At 49.6% G+C, this 20,682-nt stretch overlaps 1 protein-coding gene and 1 non-coding gene across 2 annotated transcripts in view; both read right to left on the bottom strand.

Moving 5' to 3' along the window:
• The window catches only part of FOXK2 (forkhead box K2), a 51,286-nt gene extending 35,518 nt beyond the window's left edge, over positions 1-15,768 (bottom strand). Inside the window, exon 1 of the mRNA XM_074344079.1 lies at positions 15,350-15,768. Coding sequence (XP_074200180.1) covers positions 15,350-15,753 — 404 coding nt within the window. The 5' untranslated portion in view covers positions 15,754-15,768. The remainder of the gene's footprint in view (positions 1-15,349) is intronic.
• Positions 13,253-13,415, bottom strand: LOC123615625 (U1 spliceosomal RNA). Its single transcript, XR_006723299.1, has one exon. It is a non-coding gene; the product is annotated as a U1 spliceosomal RNA (small nuclear RNA).
• Positions 15,769-20,682: the final 4,914 nt, after the last annotated feature.

Genomic DNA, 20,682 nt, shown 5'->3' with positions numbered 1-20,682 from the left:
CAAAACCCCCGTAATCCGATACGACGTGTAGCCAGTTCTGACCTGCACTGAGAAGGAGCTAATTACAGCCTTAAATTACCGTACATAGAACACTCATGTGTTTTACAACAGAAGTTCTACTGTGTTGGACTACAGGGTGCTGGGAGTGTGAGACAACATACAGTACACACACCGCACTACTTTTCCAAAATCCAAACTCCTCTGACTCTGAAACACCTCTGGCTCCGTGGGTTCTGGGTGGACCTGCGTATGTACTTACTGTCTGCTGAGCTGACCGTGGTGCCACTTTCTTAAGAATTTCCCCCCACATATTCTGACTGAGTAAGGGGAGATCAGATAGCTTATTCTACAAAGAATAAATCCATTAAGCTACTGTCCAGAGCGGAATAGAAACTAGTATTTTTGTTGTTGTCATGAACAGGCAATAAATGCACGTGGCATAAAATTCAAAAGTAGCAAAAACAACAAGACTCCCTCCCACTAAGGCCTCCCCACTGCCCCAGTTTCCAGTGACAGCTCTCCAAACAAGTGAGCGCGCAGAGAAGCTCTCCAAGGCCCTGGGCTTCAAGCAGACAAGCTGTGTCTGCCTCTCTGCTGCCTGCCCGCTCCCCGACTCCCCCCACTCCAGAGGCGCTCACAAAGCCCCTAATTGAAGTGTTCATCTGTATGCAAGAAGCTCTTGTCACCTACGGCCTCCCTGGTAACTAGAATCCTACATATGAATCATATTTGACCCTTAATAATTTGATCAAACGCCATAAATGACCAAAATGCAGTATGTTTTTCTTTCTTAGAAAGATACTTCATCATAAAATTCTGGCACAAGCTACAACATGGACGAATCTTGAGAATATTATGCTAAGTGAAATGAGCCACACAAAAAGACAAATACTGTATGATTCCACATGAAGTCCCCAGAGTAGTCAAATCCACAGAGACAGAGAGCAGACTGGCTGCTGGGGTTGGGGGTGGAGAACGGGGAGTTAGTGTCTACTGTGGGCAAAGTCTCAGTTTTACAAGAAGAGAAGTGTGTGGCGACGGGCAGTGTGGATGTCTTCCTGTCACTGAGCTGTGCAGGTGAACTTCGTTACGCGCCTCGCCGTACCCTTACGGAGCACTTACAGAGCACTTTCACCTGTGTCGGGGCGCCGCAAGACTAAATAAACCTAGCTGCTGCTGCTGCTTCTTTTGTTTTTTTTAAAAGAAATTTCATCAAGAGAATTCGAAGACAAGCCAGACTAGGAGAAAATATCTGCAAAAGACACACCTGATGAAAACCTGTTACCTAAAGCATACAGAGAACTCCTAAAACTCCAGTAGAAAACAAACCACCTGACTTAAAAATGAGCGAAAAATCTGAACAGACACCTCACCAATGGAGACACGTGGCGCGCCCGCTGCGGCCACTCTCCACTTCAGAAAACACTCAGAAAGTGAGCACTCCATGAAATCTATGATGTTTCGTCCCTAAACATCTTCTTAATATGACAAATGACATAAAGTAAATGTACTGAATCCCAAATTACTAACTTTACTGAACTATCATTGTCTTTTCTTCAGTTCTATATATAAGCAAAAAAACTTAATATATGATTCCTTGTAGTTCATCGCAATGTAATTAAATTTTAAAGCTTAACATTTAAATTTATATCCAAATAAAAACTTGTTTAAGCTGTTGATGCAAATTAAAAATATTAGTAATTTCAAATAAACCAAAGTTAAATATAAACATCTGATCTAGCAGTCAGTCAGCTTCACAGCTGTAAAGCTTCAGTCCTCTTCCATCTCCCCCTCCCACCCTCACATCATGTCTTCTACTTCACAAAGAGATGTCATGGCCTTCCAGGTTTAAACAAATCCTGAACTATTTTCTCTCTCATCAGAAAACAAACCAGGAAAGGAAAGAAAATGAAAGTTCTCAGGGACTCATCACGCCTGCCCGGGTGGGTGGGCTGCGACCCCTCCTCACGGGGGCAGGGGTTGGGGGGGGGTAAGCCCTGCACCGGGCTGTCCCTGGCTGAGCCTGGCTCAGGCAGCGCCCAGCTGGGGAGGTGTCTTAAGTTTGCTGGGGTTTTCACTCTACAAAGAAAGAGTGAAACACTTTGGTTTTTCATTTTATACCACAAAGTGATGCACAGTGGAGCCCCAGGAGTGGCCCAGAGGGCAGCGGGCCGCCCACCACCTTCACGCGCAGTCACTCGCAGAGGACGGACGAGAGGACCACCGGAGGGTTCTGGGAGGATGGGGAGAACTGCCAGTGGCGTAGGGGCGGGACGTGCTCTCCTTTGCACAAGGAACTTAATGGGGCTACTGTCTTCTAAAAAAGAAAGAACGTTTAAAACAAAAATGTGTATTTGACACAGGAACACCAACTCTAAGACTCAAATAGTTCAAAATTCAATTACAGTATCTTTAAACAGCAAAAAATGGTTAATCTAAGTGTTGAACAACAGGGGATGGTAGGGTAATTCACAGCGTGTCCCACAGATAGATGTTCCTGCAGCACGTTTTAAAAGGGTGAACACGAGAAAAGTAACTGATGATGAGACAAAATCCTACCTGCAACGGGAGTCTCTGCTATTTAAAAGCAAATTCAAAACTATTCATATAATAATGAATATGTTTTGTGTTAACAGTGGCCACTTATGAATGGTGAGATGATGGGTAATTTTTTCTAACCATTTTCAATCACTGTTCCAAATGTGCCACAGCAAGTATCATGTTATATTATCTTAAACTTTATAACATCCTAAAATAAACTTTACTTGATCATTTAAGCAAGACTACCAGCATCATGCCAATTCAGTTCAACGAGTATCTAAATTTCTTGGAAATAACTTTCCTAGCTCTGCTACCACAACTCTAGCCCACAGTCCCACACAGCAGCCAGCGGATGGTCGGCCCTCAACCACACGCCTGGTCCTCGATGCACCAAGAACCTTCTGCACCAACTGCTGAGTCTCACATGCTTTTTCCTGAACAGTGCTTTCAAACCTCAGGTGCCTAGCGCAAGCAGCTGGAGAGGTTTTCCAAAGTACATACAGATACACACACGGACATTTCCCCCAGTGTTCCCCCAATCCCAGTCTCTGAAGGGGAAGGAAGGTCCAGGTACCATTTTTTAAAAGACCCTCACGGGATGGTCATGCTCACCCCTGGTAAAGAGCCAAAGGTTGGAACAAACAAACCTGGGCGTCGGACACTTCACAGCCCACCCCAGTGAGGGTCTGAGCCAGCCAGGGCCCCCTCCCTACCTCAGAGCGGGGTTTACTCAGGTCCTTGGCACCAAGCAGGGCCACCACACACCACAATGGCCGTGATGAGGCTAGGGTGGGACCAGGGGAGGGCAGGGGAGTGGGTGCAGGGGCTGAGAACCCCGAGCCCGGGCCGGGAACTCTGATAGTGGGGGCCCACAAGTCTGAGCAGCCAGCTCAGCTTCCGATGCACATCCCCTGCTCCTGACCAGGCTGACCACGCGAACGCTGGGCCTTCAGCGGATATCAACACTGGGAAGGCCAAAGGAGTCTGTGCCTTAGTACAACACTGGAGGTTTACTGTCACCTCGAAGTCAAAACGACCAAAACAAACCCAACCACTTCCCAGCGGTTAGGGCGGCTGTGTGGTGCAGCTCACAGCACTCAGACCAGGCACCCCTCACCCACGTGGTCCTGTCGAGGCGCTGCTCTCAGCAGCCTGTCTGCTGCTGGCGGTGGCCCACGCTTCTCCTACTCTGAAATGGGACCTCCTGGGAGGGCAGCCTAGAACCCTCCCCACCCTCCAACCAGCAGGAGAGTCACCTCCCAGGAAGAGTGACTAAAGACCCCACCGCTGACAAAGACCACAGAAGACAGGAGGATGGAGACGTCACAAGCCCCCAGAAGCACCAGAGACCACCTAAGTCCATCCTCCTCCGAGGTGGAGCTTCTGCTTCACCCGGCTTGATTTCTAGCACACCACAGGTCCAGACAAGAAACACACAGAACAAAGAAAATACAGTGAAAACAACAGGGCAGAACCAGAAAAAACACCAGACCAGAACATTAATGTCAGAAGGAAAAACAGAAGGCATCCATGAAAGAGCCGTGTTACTCTCTCGAACAGGGCTGAACACCTGCCCTGCCTCCCACGTGCTCAGCCCAGTCAAGAGCAACAAGACCATCCTCCAGCCCGTGAGGTCCACCTCATGCCCACATGCCCCCCGGCGGCGAGCTGCACCACACGACATCCCTGCTCTGTCCCTCCCTGCAAAAAGCACCTGCAGGTGCCCGCTGACCCACACTCCATACTCTGGGCAGCCAGGTAAGGCCAGGCAAGAAGATGCACAGGAGTGCTCACCCTGCTCCCTGGAATGCAGTGGTAACGCGGACCGCTGAAAACCATGGAGGCAAAAGCTGTAGTAACTTAGTGTTTTTAAAATGAGAGAATCACCCTTCTATGGGTCCACAACCCCTCACTCAAAATTGTGAATTCCCCAAAGCCTGGTTTGTTATTCATTTGGCCACAAAACATGATCTGAAGGTAGGCACGTGCCTGTTTCTCTGCAGACACAGGATATGTCTGAGGGGCGGCGCTGCTCCGCATGGGATCCCAGGAGTTGAGTTACGCTAAGCACTGGCCACCTTCTACAACCGCAAAGAATTCGGAATTCCAAGGGATCTCTGCCCCGCAAGTCGGCACGAGGCCCCCCAGCCCTGCCCCCTGTTTAAGGCCCCGCTAGCTCCTGTGTCTGGTCACGAGCAGCAAACCCAGGCCTGGCCCTGCCATCCATCTCCAGCCTCCTCTTCTCAGATGCAGCTATCCCCCCACACCACCCCTGCTGTTGGGTCATGGTCGTCCTTCTATTCAGACCACCAGAGCTCCCTCGTTGGGGAAAGACAAACTCGGGCAGGCGGACTGCTCCCCTGCCTCAGGCCCCCTGCCCGTTGGGCCAGACACGCCACTTTCTAGTCTGTGCCTGACTCCAGCTCCCCACACGCCCCCTCCCATCAAGGCAGGGCCACATCCACTTGGCCCTCGCATCGCAGCCCTGCACCACCGCCCTGTGAAGAAGCTCAACCACTGGGCCGTGAAAGGGCAGAGCTTCTTCGTGGATTCTTTCTGTTTCTTATTTTTTATTTTTACTGAAGTGCATTCAGTTACAATGTGTCAGTCTCTGGTGCATAGCACAATGTCCCAGGCACACATATACACACATATATTCGTTTTCACTAAAGGTTATGACAGGGTATTGCATACAGCTCCCCATGCTGTACAGAAGAAGCTTGTTTTTTTTTAATCTATTTTTATAGATAGTGGCTAACATTTGCAAATCTTCCTGTGGATCCCTGTTCACTGTAAGGGGAGACTTAAGATCACGGAGAGACAACACCGCACTCCAGTTCAAAGTGCTTACCTCTCTAAACAGGAGAGGTGCCGCAGCTCGGCCCCACCTTGCTCCCCATCTGAAGCCCCCTGGGCCCACCCCGACCAGGGCAAGGGCAGTTGCCCAGACATCCAAAAAAGACAGTGACTACAGACTAGGAGAATGACCTTGAGCTGTCCAAAGCATGGATGCCAACAACAGGATGGTCTGGGGCACAATGAGGGAAAGTAACCCCTTTTTCCTTTCAAAAAGGAAAAGGGAAAGCTTTCTTTGCCTGTGTCCACAAATAAAAACTGGGAATGCAAGCCCAACAACAAAACAATTTATTTTCAATGAATCAGATTTTCCTCGTTAGCAATCAGAAAGTCAGAACTAAAGAATAAATTCCCCATGAGACTGCCCTGTGAAGGCGGCTGAGACGGAACAGAGATTCTGACACGCGGGGCCGCGGGGCCATCGCGCGGGCAGCTGACCCCGCCTCACGTCCCTCAGGGCAGGTGGGCACCCCAGATCTGAGTCGGAGGCTGGTTCTGAATACTCACTCCTGGGAGCTGACAAGCAGGGACATCATCTACTGATGGTCACAGGTGCCACAATCGTGGACACAGCCTACCCTGGGAACAAGACAGCATTCCAAAGCAGGACTAAATGCTCTTCCATGTCAAAAGCATAACACAAAGTCAGAAAACACCCCCTGAAGCATCACAGCCCCTCAGCCTGTTCCATGCACACACAGGCCACTGCAGTCATAAGGCAGCCACACCAGGTCCAGAGGCCACATGGAGAGCACTTCACCTGCTGTGGAACTAACACGCCTGAAGAATACATTCACCCAGATCTGAGCAGATCTTCTAGATGCTTCTAGATGTAGCATTTCATCAAACAGAAACATACGCTCCTTACAGAAATTCTGTTGAAAAGGAAAACAAATGTCAGCCCACGATGCCCATTTGAAGATACACATTTTTACTATCTTGACAGCGTTTTAAGTGCAGGGATGTGTCAAGTGTGCTGCACCCCCCCCCCCCACTTCTGAGCCGTAGAGTCACACCACACTCTGTCCTGAACTTCCCTGCCCAATATGGGAACTCGTCTCTACATGGACGTACAGACTTTAAGGACTAGATGCTATTCATTGACCATGAGTAATGCATATAATCTAAATGCAAAACAACAGATTAACTAGCTCAGTGCAATTAGAAAGCCTACTTAGACTGACTTGTAGATTCTCCCATCCTCCAGCCAACGGCTTTTTCTTGGCCTTGCGGAGAACTTAGTGGTTTAAAACACTGGCTAAAAAGCTGGATGTAGGTTTGAATCTCAGCTCTGCCATTTCTTTGCTAAGCAACTCTGGGTTACTACCTCCAAGCCTCGACTCCAACTGGAAAAGGCACAAGAATGATCGCGACAGAATTCACAGAGCAAAGGAGAGCAGGAGCTGCAGGTCTGGCCCTGCAGCCGTCTCCCATCCTCAGCACTGGCAGCCTACACACGGCAAAAGTTTAAAACATCTGCCATACCTTAAAGGCAAAATTACTTCTTACTTTATGCTAAAGCAAAACATCCTTCCTAAGACTGCAGGTGTTAGGAAACATTTCACAAAACTATTATGGTCTTAGCTTTTTTCTGACAGATTTTAAAGAAAATGAATCAACTTCATCCAGTGTTAAGACTATTGAAGAATTTCATATTTTTCTGATTCAAAGTATGGACAATGGACCCTACATTCTTACACACTGTGTGCCAAAAACATAAGTTACAATTATTTTTTGAATCCTACAGTCAATAGTGGGGTCACAAAGTCACAACACTAACTTTTGTATTTTCTCATGATCTTACCTTTACTGGAGATCTTTATTTCTTCTTACGGCTCTGAGTGACTGTTTATTGATCTTTCACTTTAACCTGAAGGACAACCTTTAGACTGTCTTGTGGGGCAGGGCTAGAGTTAAAAAACTCCCTCAACTTTTGTTCATTGAGGAATGTCTTAATTCCTCCCCCATTTTTGAAGGACAGCTTTGCCAGACACATTTCCCGGCTGACAGCTTTTCCTTTCAGCACTGTAAGCGTCGTCCCACTGTCTGCTGGCCTCCTGGTTTCTGATGAGAAACCAGCTGTTAGCCTTGCTGAGAGTGCCTGTGCTGACAAGTTACTTCTCTCTCGCTGCTTTCAAGATTCTCTCCTTGTCTTCTGATGGTTTTATGATAATGTCGCAATGTGGGACCTCTGAGTTTATCCTACTTGAAGTTTGTCGAGCATCTTGCATTTGAAGGCTCATGTTTTTCCACCAAATTTGGGACATTTTCCGTTGTGCTTTTCTTCAACTATTCTTTCTGCCCATTTCCCTCTTCTTGTGGACATAGGAGCTGAGGAGTAGAGCTCTACCTGAACCTACAGTCAGTGCAGTGATGCAGTGACTCACAAAGGCTTGGTCAGATGCCCAAAGTCAATCTGCAGTCAAGCCAGGATGCCGTTCCAATGGCCTGAGGTGTCCTCCGAAAACTATAACCAAGGCCTGCTTTAACAAATAATGGCCTAAGTAGAGAAGCCAGTCACTGAACAAATAAAAGTGGGCAAACAATCGCCATTAGCAAAATACTAAAATCATTTAAAAATTATTTATAAAAGTAAAGATATTCTCTTTAGAGACACAAAGGAAAAGGAACCCTAAACATTGAATGCTTGGTTAGTAGGAACCCCCAGAAGGTATAAAGAACCAGGTATTTTTCAAAACTGTGACTAACAGATATATTTGTGTCAACAAGAAAATGTACACTCTGAAAACCAACTTTTAAGGGAACAAAATAAGACTGATGGAAAATAAAGTACAATTTTCGGCACTATGGGGGGAATGCTACTTTCAGTGAGTTTGGTGATACTGCGTAAGAGGAGACAGGATGGACAGGTGATGAAGTCACAACATGATGGGACGAGCATGGGGATCAGAGCTGGACTACCTCACTGAGGGGCTGTGAGGGCCAAGGATGTGCTCCGGTTTGGGCAATCCCAGAAGGATCTCCTCAGGTCTCTGCAAAATTCTTCAGCCAGAAGGACCACCGGGAGCCTGCCCCTCCTCCAGCCCAAGGCACGAGGCCACAGGAGCCAGAGTCTGTGCATGTGCTCTGTGGGGGGAGTGAAGACATGTCTGCAGGGACGAGGCAAGACAAGACACCCTGCCCAGCACTGAAGAGAAGCGCAGTCCGACTGCTTGGAACGCATCTATGGGGTGAGCATGCAGTGTGACAGTAGCTGCGTGACAGCAGCTACGTGACCAGTGCTCATCAGCAAGAACTCTTTTACCCAACTACAGGAGATTCTGTTCATGTGCGTCCAGGCTTCCTCACCCCCTCCACGTATCAATCAACTTTAACTTAAAAAAAAAAACCATACAATACAAAACCAAAAATGCCACTTGGATGATCTACCATCAATACAAACAAGAAGAAAAGTGGGGTGAATTATAGAATCAGAGTGTATTTAATTTTAGTTATAAATGTTCTATCTTTTGGTGCAGTATCTACCAAATACAAACTTAAAGCCTACATCACGCAAATTTACCAGCAGACATTTGAGTCCTATCAAGTACCTAATCTACTCAAGGTCACTGAAGGTCACAGGCCACAGTCCCAGTAAGTGTACAGGATGAGCCAGCCCAGCCCATGGGCACCTGAGCCAAGGTACAGAAGATGAGGAGTGTTTAACACCACATGTGGGCAAGTCCAGGGCAAGACGAAGCAAAGTGGGAACACGAGACTTAAGGAGGAAACGGAATGGACCACATCTTCCTCCTCCCAGCTCAAACAGCTGTAAAACTGATGCTCAAATTCCTAACATCCTCCCAAAGTTTAGAAGTGGCAAAAAAAAAAATAGTATTTTAAAAATATCACTTATGCACTCAAATGCTATTATGGTCTGAAAAAGACCAGAAAAACACAACAGTAAGTCTCCAGTTTACTTGTTCAGGGTTTTCTGTATCCCATCTGCTCAAGAGTCAAAGAAGGAGTTCCACGCGCCGCTCACTGGTGACTAAGCAGCACGAGAAGAGGGCGTCTGGCAGCAGCCTCACAGCTCGGCCTCACGGCCGCAGCGACACTAACGCCACACTCCCTCACATCCTCAGCTGCTCATCTTCCAGGGGGCAGAGACCACGAAAACCTGGAGCAACTCGACTAGAACAACTCGCTGTCTTTTCTTCTCGTGAACCATAACTGGTCTCAGAATAGTCTTATCAGCCTAACTAAAGCCACTGGACATGCCTGAGCTACACATTCCAAGGAGGGGAACGTGAGACTCTGCTTAAAGTGCTAAGTCCAATCTTCCTAAAACCTGGGTAAGATTTGGGATCAAGTCCTTTGACTGTCCTTCCAAAGCTGCAAAGGGAGCGATGCCACGCCAGGCCTCTCCACCTCAGGCTTCCTTTTAGAAAGTGCCTGACACTAAATTTGAAACCAATGCTTTGGAACCTTAAAGGCTTAATAGGTACCATTTGTTAAGTTATTAAAATTCACCACCAACAGGGCTAAGACTAACATCCCACTGTTACCGCCTGCTGGCTACCACTGTGCTCCAGGGTCTGTACCTTCCCACTACTGAAGCCTGGGGCGGGAGCATTCTGTTGCTGGAGGGCTATCCGCTGCATCACAGGATTTCTAGCAGCCTCCCTGGCCCCAGCCCACTAGATGTCAATAGCATCCCTCCCAGCTGTGCCAACCTAGCGTGTCTCCAGATGTTGCCAAATGTCTTGGGGAAGGGACGTGCACCCCAGTGAGAACCACTGTGGTTCTGATACCTTTCACTATGTGAGACACAGAAGCATTCTGTCCCAAATGACAAGCTACAGCAGAAGCCAATAATGTCTAAAATCCCAGCAAAGCACTAAACACACACCCCAGAAATAGATGCATGCCCGGAAAGGTGGCTTCCTGCACGGTGCCTCCTGATCTCACCGCAGCCACCTCCTGGGTGATGGCGGTAACCCCTGTGCGGCCCTCAAGTGGCTTCAAATGACAGAAACGACAATATGTGCCTCCAACATGCCCTGGGGTATTGTGTTTTCTTAGCAAACTCAAACATCCTCATTACAACCTGGGCCGTAGTGCGGGAGCCGACTGGCTGCATTGTCATTACCTAAGACACTGTAAACTGCTCCAGAACCCACACGCGAGACCCGAGCTACACAAACATGTCCAACAGATGAGGATAGTACCCAAAATGCTAATGGCTATCATGAAAAGCTTCCTTATTTTAGAAACCCTCTTTTCTTCGTTTTCAACCCCACCACCACCACCAAGCACCACCTCCTGCTCGGCTGCAGTTCCACAATGGACAGGCCCGCTATGACCACAGCAGCCCCGCATCCAGATGGGGGCCTGCTGATGAACGGGGGACCAAAAGGGGGGCCACGTCTGACCGGAGTCCTGTCGCTAAATGACCAGCACTTGAGAAAACTCCTGCAACGGTGATGTCCCCAGTCAGCGGGAACACGTATGCTGTGTATGTATCAAAGGATGGCGGCTCTGTGCCATTTCCAAGGGTACAAACACATACAGGCCCCGGTCCCCACCCTGGAGGACCAGCTGGGGACAAAGCCAAGCAAGAAGATAAGGCACAGCACAAAGAGATGAGGAGGGAACATTTCCTCAGCCTGCAGGAGAGAGGGTCGCTAACAGGCAAGTCCCAAGAACCAGCTCCATGACCCATTCCTCCGAGGTACGGCAGAACTACTAAACCCTAGGTAAAGTGGAAGCAAGCTGGTTGTTATTTTTAACTTAAAAAAATTATGCTAAAATAGCTGCACTGTGTTCCCAATGTCTACAATCAGTGATAAAAATGTATCTCAATTTACCAAATGAATATATATTGTAGCTTTTAAAGGAAAATACACAGTAGTCATTAAAAAGCAATTAATTTGTACACTGAGCACTTTTCCAAGTGCAAAGTGCCTCTGCCCAACATCCACTCCTGGGTCCTAGAGTCCAGCTGCCGGACCCTGGCTCTCAGCTCTGCATACAAGCTGGTCAGGGTCTCAGGTCATAATGTAATGCAAGTGCTTCAGCCACCTCAGCCCCCAAACAAGAACACACTCAGGACCTCACGAGTGGGTCTGCTTAGGTCTTCAAAGAAGATACGCTCATTTTATCTTCTGCTGGGAACTCTGTGCCCCTCACACCTCAACTGTGTGCACCCTGCACCCTTGGGGCCACAGCTCTGTCTCCCAGGGCTTCCCTCACCACTTCACGGTGGTGACCCATAGGGTTGCCACTCTTCCTAATCCTAATCTCACCTCGGTCATCCCTGCAATAACCACCCCCACTCCCTTCTGGCTGTCTTCACCCAGGAGCCCACACCCAGTCTCCTCCCTCATCCTCCAAAACATCCTAGCCGCCAAGCCCCCAGCTCCCCATGGAAGGTGACACTGCAGGTCACGGTCCTTTTCCCGAGGCCCACCTGGCGCTCCCCCCTTCCAACTTCCCTCCTTCTGGTACTGGGATTCTCTGGGAGCCCTGGCTCTGCCCAACCCCTCCAGCAGAGCAGGGTCCAGTCACCTTGAGCTCCTTCGGTTCTCTGCCTCCAGTCTCCACCAGCAAAGGTCCAGAAGCCGCTGCCTGCTCACCTCTCTCCAGCCCTCACCTCGGAGGGTGCTATCTCTGATGTAATGAGAGTCTTCAAATGTGGCATTAGCAAACTTCATCTGCAAGTTAAAACATGCTACACAAGAGAGGGGCTGCTGTATCACCAGCTGACAGGCAGTTAATTTAGCACCAGAACCACGTCACTTTTCTAAATAAACACAACTGCAGTTTTGCATGTCAAATAGCTTTGGGCTACAGTAAATTCGACTTGTTCTACTTATGTCTGGCTATTAGATATTTACCATCTTACTAACCAAAAAATACATCAAATTCACTTGACATTTCAAACTGTAAGTAACTGTTAAAAAGTTGTTTACTTTTATTTGTAAATTGTATTCAGCATGCTACCACAGCCATACCAAGAGCAACAACAGCAAACCCAGGCTCCCCTGCCCAACAGATCTTCCTAAAACACTCTGAAGATCACTCAGGCACCAGACCAGGTGCTTAGACAAACAAGGACCCTGTCCTCAAAGAGAACATTCTTCATTCTCTGGCTGACCTCAGTGAAAACACTGCCCCACCAGGCCTAGGCAAACCTCATGCTCCACAAACCTGCCCCAAGGGCCCTTCCAGCCTGAATTCCACCTCCTCTAGTACCAGGCTGCCACCCAGGCACACCAGCAGGGCCACCTGCACCTGCACACTTCAGGAGCCCGGCCCAGGTGCCTCAGGGCTCTCCTACCTAGACCACTCCACAGAGGAAAAAGTTGCATTTCTGTATATACAGACCTGCATACTTGGCCAAAAACCAAGAATTTTTTGGAAATCACTTGTTTTCTGGAAAACCACGTGCTCTGGCGCTCGAGTACATACTCAGCTCCCACCCCAGGCCACATAGGCAAGGAATTGACCAACCACCACGGAAAAGGCACTTGTACTCAGGTCTTATCCAAACCGTTTAAAATACTCATGACAGCCAACATACAGAATCACAGCCCTCCTTTCTCTCTTCCCCCACATCAATACTTTATTATTTTAATAAAATAATAAAACATACTTTAAGCCTAAACTACTTATGTACTCTTTCAAATTCTCTGTATGTAAATTTTTAATACTAACTACAAAACATAGATTCATTTTAAAGTTGGAATTGGAATACAATCATTGTCATTCAAATAAGAGATCAACCATAGGTTGCTATATTTTAAAAATTCTACAGCGATTCTCAATTCGGTAAGCAAGTCTGAAATAAGGAATAAAGTTTCAACCTCTGCATAATTGCTCTAAGTTACATGTTTTGTTTTGTTTTTTTAAACAGGGGAAAGTGCGAACGCAGTCCCCCACTACTACGAATTATGCAGTCAATTTTCCCACATTTGGGGAAATTGCAGGGGTCAGTACATCCGGAGTGTAACGGATAAGCCTCGCCCTGGGAAAACCACCTTCGTGATCATGGTATCTCCCCTTCAGGTAAGTATTACACGTGTTTTTAAATTGATACAATTTGATTTTTTTAATCTTAAAAAGAACTTGTAACATAAAACTGAGTTTAATTTCAAGAAAAAGATTTTTAAAACAATTTATCTACATTTAGGTAGCACCAATTGTCTTTACAGTTTTTTTCCATTACATACCTGTTACCATCCTACACCAACAACTTAGAAATAATGCTTTACAAAAAAGGCATTTGCCTTAAAAATCCTAACAATTATCCACTCATTTCACACTGTAAAAATGCCAAAACCCCTTCTGTGGAAAAAATCACTCCCATCTGTCAGTGCAGGCAGAGGTCCCCAGGCCCGTAAGAAGCCCGGACTCTGCCCTGTGCACCAGCTGGAGCTGAAGGCCAGAGGCCCTGCTCCTGCCCACCACCTCTTGTTCATCATTTCTACAAGGCTCACTTCACCCCTCAAAAAAGTCTCAATTCTGCTCCCTCGCGGAAAGCTCCACTTATTTCCATGTTTGGAATGTCAACACAAATAGTTTTGGCTGAATGATAATAAGAGAATTTTCTTTAAAAACCTCAAAATTCTCAGAGGAAAAATATAATACCCTTTGTTGTGATGTCAAGTTACCTGTAAACAAGTCAAATTAAAAGGCAGCCGTTAGGTCCCTACCACCCATCTTACGCACTCTTCAGTATAATTACACACAAAACCGCTTTAAGTTTGAAAAGTAATGTTGCTTGAGACGCTCCCATCAAGGCCTAGGGAACCAGCTGGTGCGCTCTGCAGGCCACGCAGTAACGCAGCACACGTGCACAAAAATCAAGCAGTGAAGACAAGCAGCACTCTTATCCGCACCTCCAACAGCTGGAAGCAGACAAAAATTCCGGTTTGTGGAGAAAGGTTCTACTTGGAATAATCTAGAAAGTCCCCGAGGAATAATTAGCATTTCCTAGAGAGCAAGTTTGTTTTTCAAGCAGAGTAAATGTGAAGTTATCATACTTCACAAAATCAGAGAACCAGCTGAACTGCTTTGTAGCAGGACTGATAGTTCCTCATGAAGCTCCCTTAATTACCACTCCATAAGACCTTGTAAGAACTTCTAAATAATCAAGCGACTTTTAAAAATCATGTTGAAAGTGTACAGCTTTCCCCAAATTTTAAGGTTCAGAGCACAGATCTGAAAATTTAGCACTTTTCAAGAGTTTTCAATTTTTAGGCAACAAAAAATATGGTAAGAAAAAGGAGTTCCTACAGCTTAAATAATTCTTGAAATAATACACTACTGAAAACATCCAGAACAAAAAGGAAGAAACAGATAACCCATCATCAGTGAAGATACAGGTTTTGGGCGGTTCCACGCGCCAGAGTTGAACACTTCTGCGCTGTATTACCTACGTGCTAGTTACGAAAAATAACATGCAAACTCGCAGAACGCACAGAGAAGCGCAGAAACCCTCAGCCCACGTGCACAGCTGCCTGAGCCTCCAGCTTTGGGAAAGTGAGGATGGGACCTGCGGCAGGGCTTGTGGTCTGCGTTCTGGCCATGGGTCGGGTGGATGAGGCCGCGAGGCTGGGGTCTGGAGTGGGATCCGGCCAGGGTGACGGGGTCGGGGTCGGGGTCGGCTAGGAGGTAGACTGAGCCCAGAGACCGCGATCTAGGTCCTGGATGGACGAGGCCTGGGGTTCCGACTCGGGGTCCGGACTGCCTCCTACATGTGGGGAGGACGTGGGCTGCGTCCTCGCCGTAAGACTTAGGTCGGGGGCAGCGGGGCTGGGTGGTTTCAGGGCCTGCCTGGATCTGAGTTTTCCTGGTCCTGGGTGGGCCGCGGGGCCGGGTCGCGCATCGGGGGCGGGTTCTAGGTGGGGTCGCGGGGTCGGGGTCCGGGTCCAGGTGGGGGTTCGGGTCCCAGGCCGGCCAGCCAGGCCGCAGCCCCCAGCCCCCGTCCTCCCCCGGCCCCACTCACACGCGCGGCAGCTGCAGCGGCGGCGCCCCGCGCCTCTGGAACACGCCGTCCACGAACACGCCGTTCTTGCCGAGGCAGCGCAGGTAGAAGTCGCCGCCCGCGTCGGGCCCGGGCTGCGCCGACGGCTCCGGGGCCGCCCCGCCATGGCCGCCGCCGCCCGGGGGCGTGAAGATCTCGAGGTGGCGCCGTGAGATGAAGCTCGAGTGGCCCATGCTCACGTCCACCGAACCCTGCGACGAGTTGCGCCCGATGGTCACCGAGCGCTTCTTCATCAGGTACTCGAACTCGCGGCCCTCGAGGCGCGCCACGGCCCAGCCGCCCGGCGGGGACCCGCCGCCCGCGCCCCCGGCCCCGCCGCCCGCGGGAGGCCCGCCCGCGCCCGGGAGGGCCGCGGCCGCCGCCATGGGCCTGCGAGGGCCCGGGCCGCCTTCCGCCGCCGCCACGGAGCTGAGGGCCGAGCGAGGCCGCCGGCCGGCGAGCGACGAGCGGCGGCGAGGGGCGGGACACGCGCGGCGCGCCGCGGGCCGGCGCCGGCCCGTGACTGACGGCCGTGCCCGCCTATGGGGGCGGTGCACGGCAGTGGGGCTACCGGCCGCCAGCCAATGGCGAGGCACGCCGGCTGTGCGTCCGCACGTCCGGCCGCGGCGCCCTACGCAGGCGCGGCTCCCGGCGGCCTGGAAAACCCGGGGCGGAGCTGGGCCGGCCGCGGAGTCGCGGAGCCTCCGAGCAGCCGCGCCGCACGAGGGGCGGGTGGGAGGGCTGGGCCGGGGGCGGGTCAAGGTCGGCGCGGGCGGGCGGCTGGGGGCCTGCGTATTCCGCACCCGGCGCCGCGCTTTGTCGCTGCTGCCTCGCGCGCACCCTCAAGTGTAGCCGGAGCCTGCCGCGTGCTGGCAGCCGAAACCCAAGCGTTTCCACGGTTGCAGTGGCTGTGGGACCCCACGGTGTCAGCCAGGAGGAGAGAGGGGAGGGGAGGAGAGCGAGGAGGGGAGGGGGCACGGGAAAGGGAGTGGGAAGAGTACGAGAGGGGAGGGGGAGGGGAGTGCGGAGGGGAGGGGGCGCGGGGAGGGGAGGGGAGTGGGGGGAGCGGCGAGGGGAGAGGAGTGCGGAGGGGAGGGTGCGCGGACGGGGAGCGGGACACGCGCGGCTCCGTGGGCCCGGGGGGAGCGGGGAGCCTGGAGGGAGGCAGGTCCAAGTCCGGCTCCGCTGACACAGCCCGCGCTGGGGGCGCCGCCGGCTCTCCTCGTTCTCTGTATAGAAACCCCTTCTGAAGAAATGGAAGAAGTTACCGTGTCCCTCTGAACGCGACATCTCCCTGGCTTGTCCTCCAGAGATGCGTTTGCGGTTACGGTACAAACTCCGGAGGGTTCACACGGCTTCGAAACAAAAGGGCGCAGTCCGTCCTAGACAGGACAAAAAGTCGTCTCGTGAAGTACTCACTCACATACGGGAGAGATTTTAGGTGGTGTGGAGACAGGAAGGGAAGCGATCGGTGGAGAAGCCTTTCATCCACGACAAAACACGGTTGATCAAAGGAAAGAGCGTCTGATCTGGTGTAACGGATGTTTCCAAACCAGCTGACAAGTGACTGTGGGGTGTGTTGTCCCGGCGTCCTGGGCCCTGGCTCTGTGCTCCTCCGGGGGGGCGGCCACTGCTCTCCCCGGCATTCGGAAGCGGCCTTGTGATAAAGTAACTGTGTTTGGAGGGCATGCTGTTAAAAACTCAGACGAGCCTACAAACCTTCACTGTTCACGGTGTCCACCACACGCAGGGAACCCAGGCCTGCAGGTACCAAGAGGGTGAGCCTGTCCTGTTGCACTGATGTGTCTCAGCTGTGCCCCGACTGTGCCCACACGAGGCCCCTGGATGGAAGGCACACAGTGCCAGGCCCTGGGCAGGTAGAAACGGTTAGGGCCATATGAGGTCACTGACACGAGGAGTCTGACGAGGCTCCAGAGCAGGAGGGCTTGCGCTCGCCCTTCCATCCGTTCCCAGTGCTCAGTAAGCACCTGCTGTATACCAGACACAGGCCAGGGTTGGACCAAAGCAGAGAGCAGACCCAGCAGCCACATCCCATCAGCGCGTGTGAAAGAAAGACTGATCCAAAGCAGCAGGGAGGTGCCCTCAGGTGGGCACGGAGCTGAAGGTGGGATGTGGAGGAGACACACCCAGGGCTCACGAAGCTTTGTTCCCTCAACCAGGAGTGTGTCCGTGCGGGATACAGGTGCCAGAAGAGAGCAGAGTGAGACCGTGGGGCACCTGCCAGGTGCTGCTGGTGGAGGACCCGCAGTACACCTGTGCACATACAGGCACAGCCCAGGGGCAGCATGCAGAGCAGGCAGAGAGGCCAGAGGAGGACACCCTTGACCTGAGGCTTCAAGATCCTGAGCTGGGGCCATGGTGACCTCCAGACAAAGAGCAAGGGCAGTGGCGCAGCGTGGGAGGACACTCAGTGTGTCACAGGCGTGAGGGAGGAAAGACAGCCGGGCTGCAGCTCCACCGGCCCCCATTACCTGAGACAGGAAACCACTGGGTGTTTCAAGCAAGGAGTAACATGACCCAGTTGAACTTCTAAAAAGATCAACCTGTTTGCTGTGTGGGACAAAACCGAAAACAGGGAGACCCAACTGTGTCCCTTGTAATGATTTAGGCTACAGAAAAGGGTAGTTGGATCCACGAACCTCAAAGCTTTTTGCAAAAGTACCCAGTAAGCTAGTTTTCTGAAAATTTGTTAAGTTCCCACATTTAAGGTAATAGTAAAATTTCCCATCATATTTAAATAGTTGCAATGAGGCAGGGAGGATATAGCTCAAGTGGTAGACTGCATGCTTAGCATACACAGGTCCTGGGTTCAATCTGTAGTACCACCTCTAAAAATAAATGAATAAACCTAATTCCCTCCCCCCAAAAAAATTTTAAAAATAAAACTAAATAGCTGCAATGAATGTAATTTCCCAAAGATTACACATATTGCCTTTTAAAATAAAACCATGACATCATTCCCTACCTGTAGCAAATGCATCCTGAATGCCATCGTGATTCGAAACCTACTCACATGTTTTATAAACATATAAACAGTCTCTTGGTTAACAGTCAGGAGTTGTTTTAAATCCTTTCCTCCTAAGCTCAAATTCCCCCACAAGTGTTCGCACTTGAACATCATTTATTGATGACACCATGTTTATGCCTGGAGAGGGAGATACATATATATACACACAGGTCTTTAATTTGCAATTTGCTGTAAATTTAAGTCTCATGTTAAAAATACTTCTGGAATGAATTAGTATTATAGCTATTATTAATACATTACTGATGAAAACATAAATAAATGCAAGTTTTGATTAAGACTAGAGTTATATTGGAGATTTCTCTCTTAATACCATGTCCGGGGCTTTTTTCCTCCGGACTGTCCATATACCCACTGAAGAGAGTTACTAGGGTGAGGCAGGGCACAGAATCAATATTATCCCCATTTCTTCATAAACGTACACACACACACATAAATTAAGCTGGAGGAAGTGATCTCATAGCAACTAACAGTTCTTTGAACCTCTTCTGACTGCAGGTGCCACATGGGAGCTGAGCAGAGGCCCCGAGGCCCCGCAGCGCGAGGGGTCTGGAGGCAAAGGGAAAGGTCTCGTGCCGCCCAGGCAGCCAGCTGGGGCAGCAGAAGGGCCACACCAGGAGCGAGGGCTCCCTGCCAGGAGTCGCGGAAAAACGACAGTCTCTGAAGAGAACTCCTTGACTTGCCAAGCACCAGACTGGGTACAGCTGGAGAGAGGAAGTTTCAGCTCAGCCACATCAGTAGAAATCATCTCAATCAAAACCCTGGAAGAAAAGGTGGGGGGTAAATCAGGAGTTTGGGACTAACAGATACAAACTACCATACATAAAACAAATAAACAAGGACCTACTGCATAGCATAGGGAACTATATTCAATTTCTTGTAATAAGCTCTAATGGAAAGCAATCTGGAAAATGTATATAATGTATACAGGTAACTGGATCGCTTTGCTTTACACCTGAAACTAACGTTGTAAATCAACTACACCTTGACAAAAAATAAAATAACAGGAAAAAAATGAAAATAAGGAAAACAAATAACAAAAGACTATGAGAGACCTGTGGGACAAGATCAAAGGGTCTAATGTCCCTAAAACTGGGCTGTCAAAAGGAAGGGAAAAACGGAGCAGAAGAAATATTTACAGAGAGAACGTGTACGGATTATACACACTGGTAGGACTCAATCACCCCACAGATCCGGAAAGTTCAGCAAAGCCCAAAGAGGACAAATTCAAAGGAAAACAAACGGAGCTGTCTCATAGCCCAACTGCCGGAAACCAAAGATGAAGATAAAAGCCTTAATGAAGACAAAGGAAAAAAGATTAACGTCCTGGGAAACCTCAGCGAGAATGACTGCTGACTGCTTATCAGAAGCTGTGCTGCCAGAGGAAAACGACACTATACTTGTAAAGTGCGGACAGGAGACTGCCCAGGTCTTCATGACTGGAATCGAACACTCGACAAAAGCGTCTTTCACGAATTGGGGGTAAATCAGAGCTGGAAAACGTCGTCACCAGGGGCTCAGCCTCCAACAAGCTGAAGGGGAGCAGCCCGGTGGAGCCCCAGGCATGCGGGCGGGAACACGTCTGTAAAGGCTGAGGGGGCTCGGCGGGCACGAGGCTCTGGCTTCCATCCCCAGCACCTCCTCTAGAAATAAATAAATAGGCCTAATTACTTCCCTCCCCCCAAGATAATAAAAGACACAAGATTATCGAGTGGAGGCTTAGAGCAGATCTTAGAATCACATGTTGTGGGTTTTGAGCAACACTGCCCAGCGCAACACGGCAGTAATGGAACAGCTGGGCCTGTCCCCGCCAGAACCCCCACCCCGGGGGCACTTCAGGTGTGTGGCTGAGGAGCTGAATTTTAAGGTTGTGTTCAGTTATAATTTAACCTTATATTTAAATAGCCGCATGTGGCTAGTGGCTACCAAATTAAACAGCAACCTGTGGAAATAAAAACTATGACAAGAGAACCAAGAGCAGTAGGGAGTTACGGTTATTCTGCGTTCTAACTTTCTTACCTGGTTGATGGAGTCGTGTAATACAACTTCAGAGCGGACTGTGATCAGTGAAGGGCACGTTCTGTAACTTCCACATCAACCACGGAAATAAACAAGTATAAATGTGCATGTTATGTACACAAATATCAAACTGACGTATAAAACGTATAGTAACATATTAATGTACCAAAAATACAAGCAGAGATAGAATTTTAAAAACACGTGAATAATCCAACAGAAGGCAAGAGAGCAAGAATAAAGAGAAGATGGA

Source organism: Camelus bactrianus, chromosome 16, assembly GCF_048773025.1.
Source record: "Camelus bactrianus isolate YW-2024 breed Bactrian camel chromosome 16, ASM4877302v1, whole genome shotgun sequence".
Taxonomy (NCBI): domain Eukaryota; kingdom Metazoa; phylum Chordata; class Mammalia; order Artiodactyla; family Camelidae; genus Camelus; species Camelus bactrianus.
Note: the sequence above shows the minus strand (reverse complement) of the source record. Positions and strands in the feature narration are given on the sequence as shown.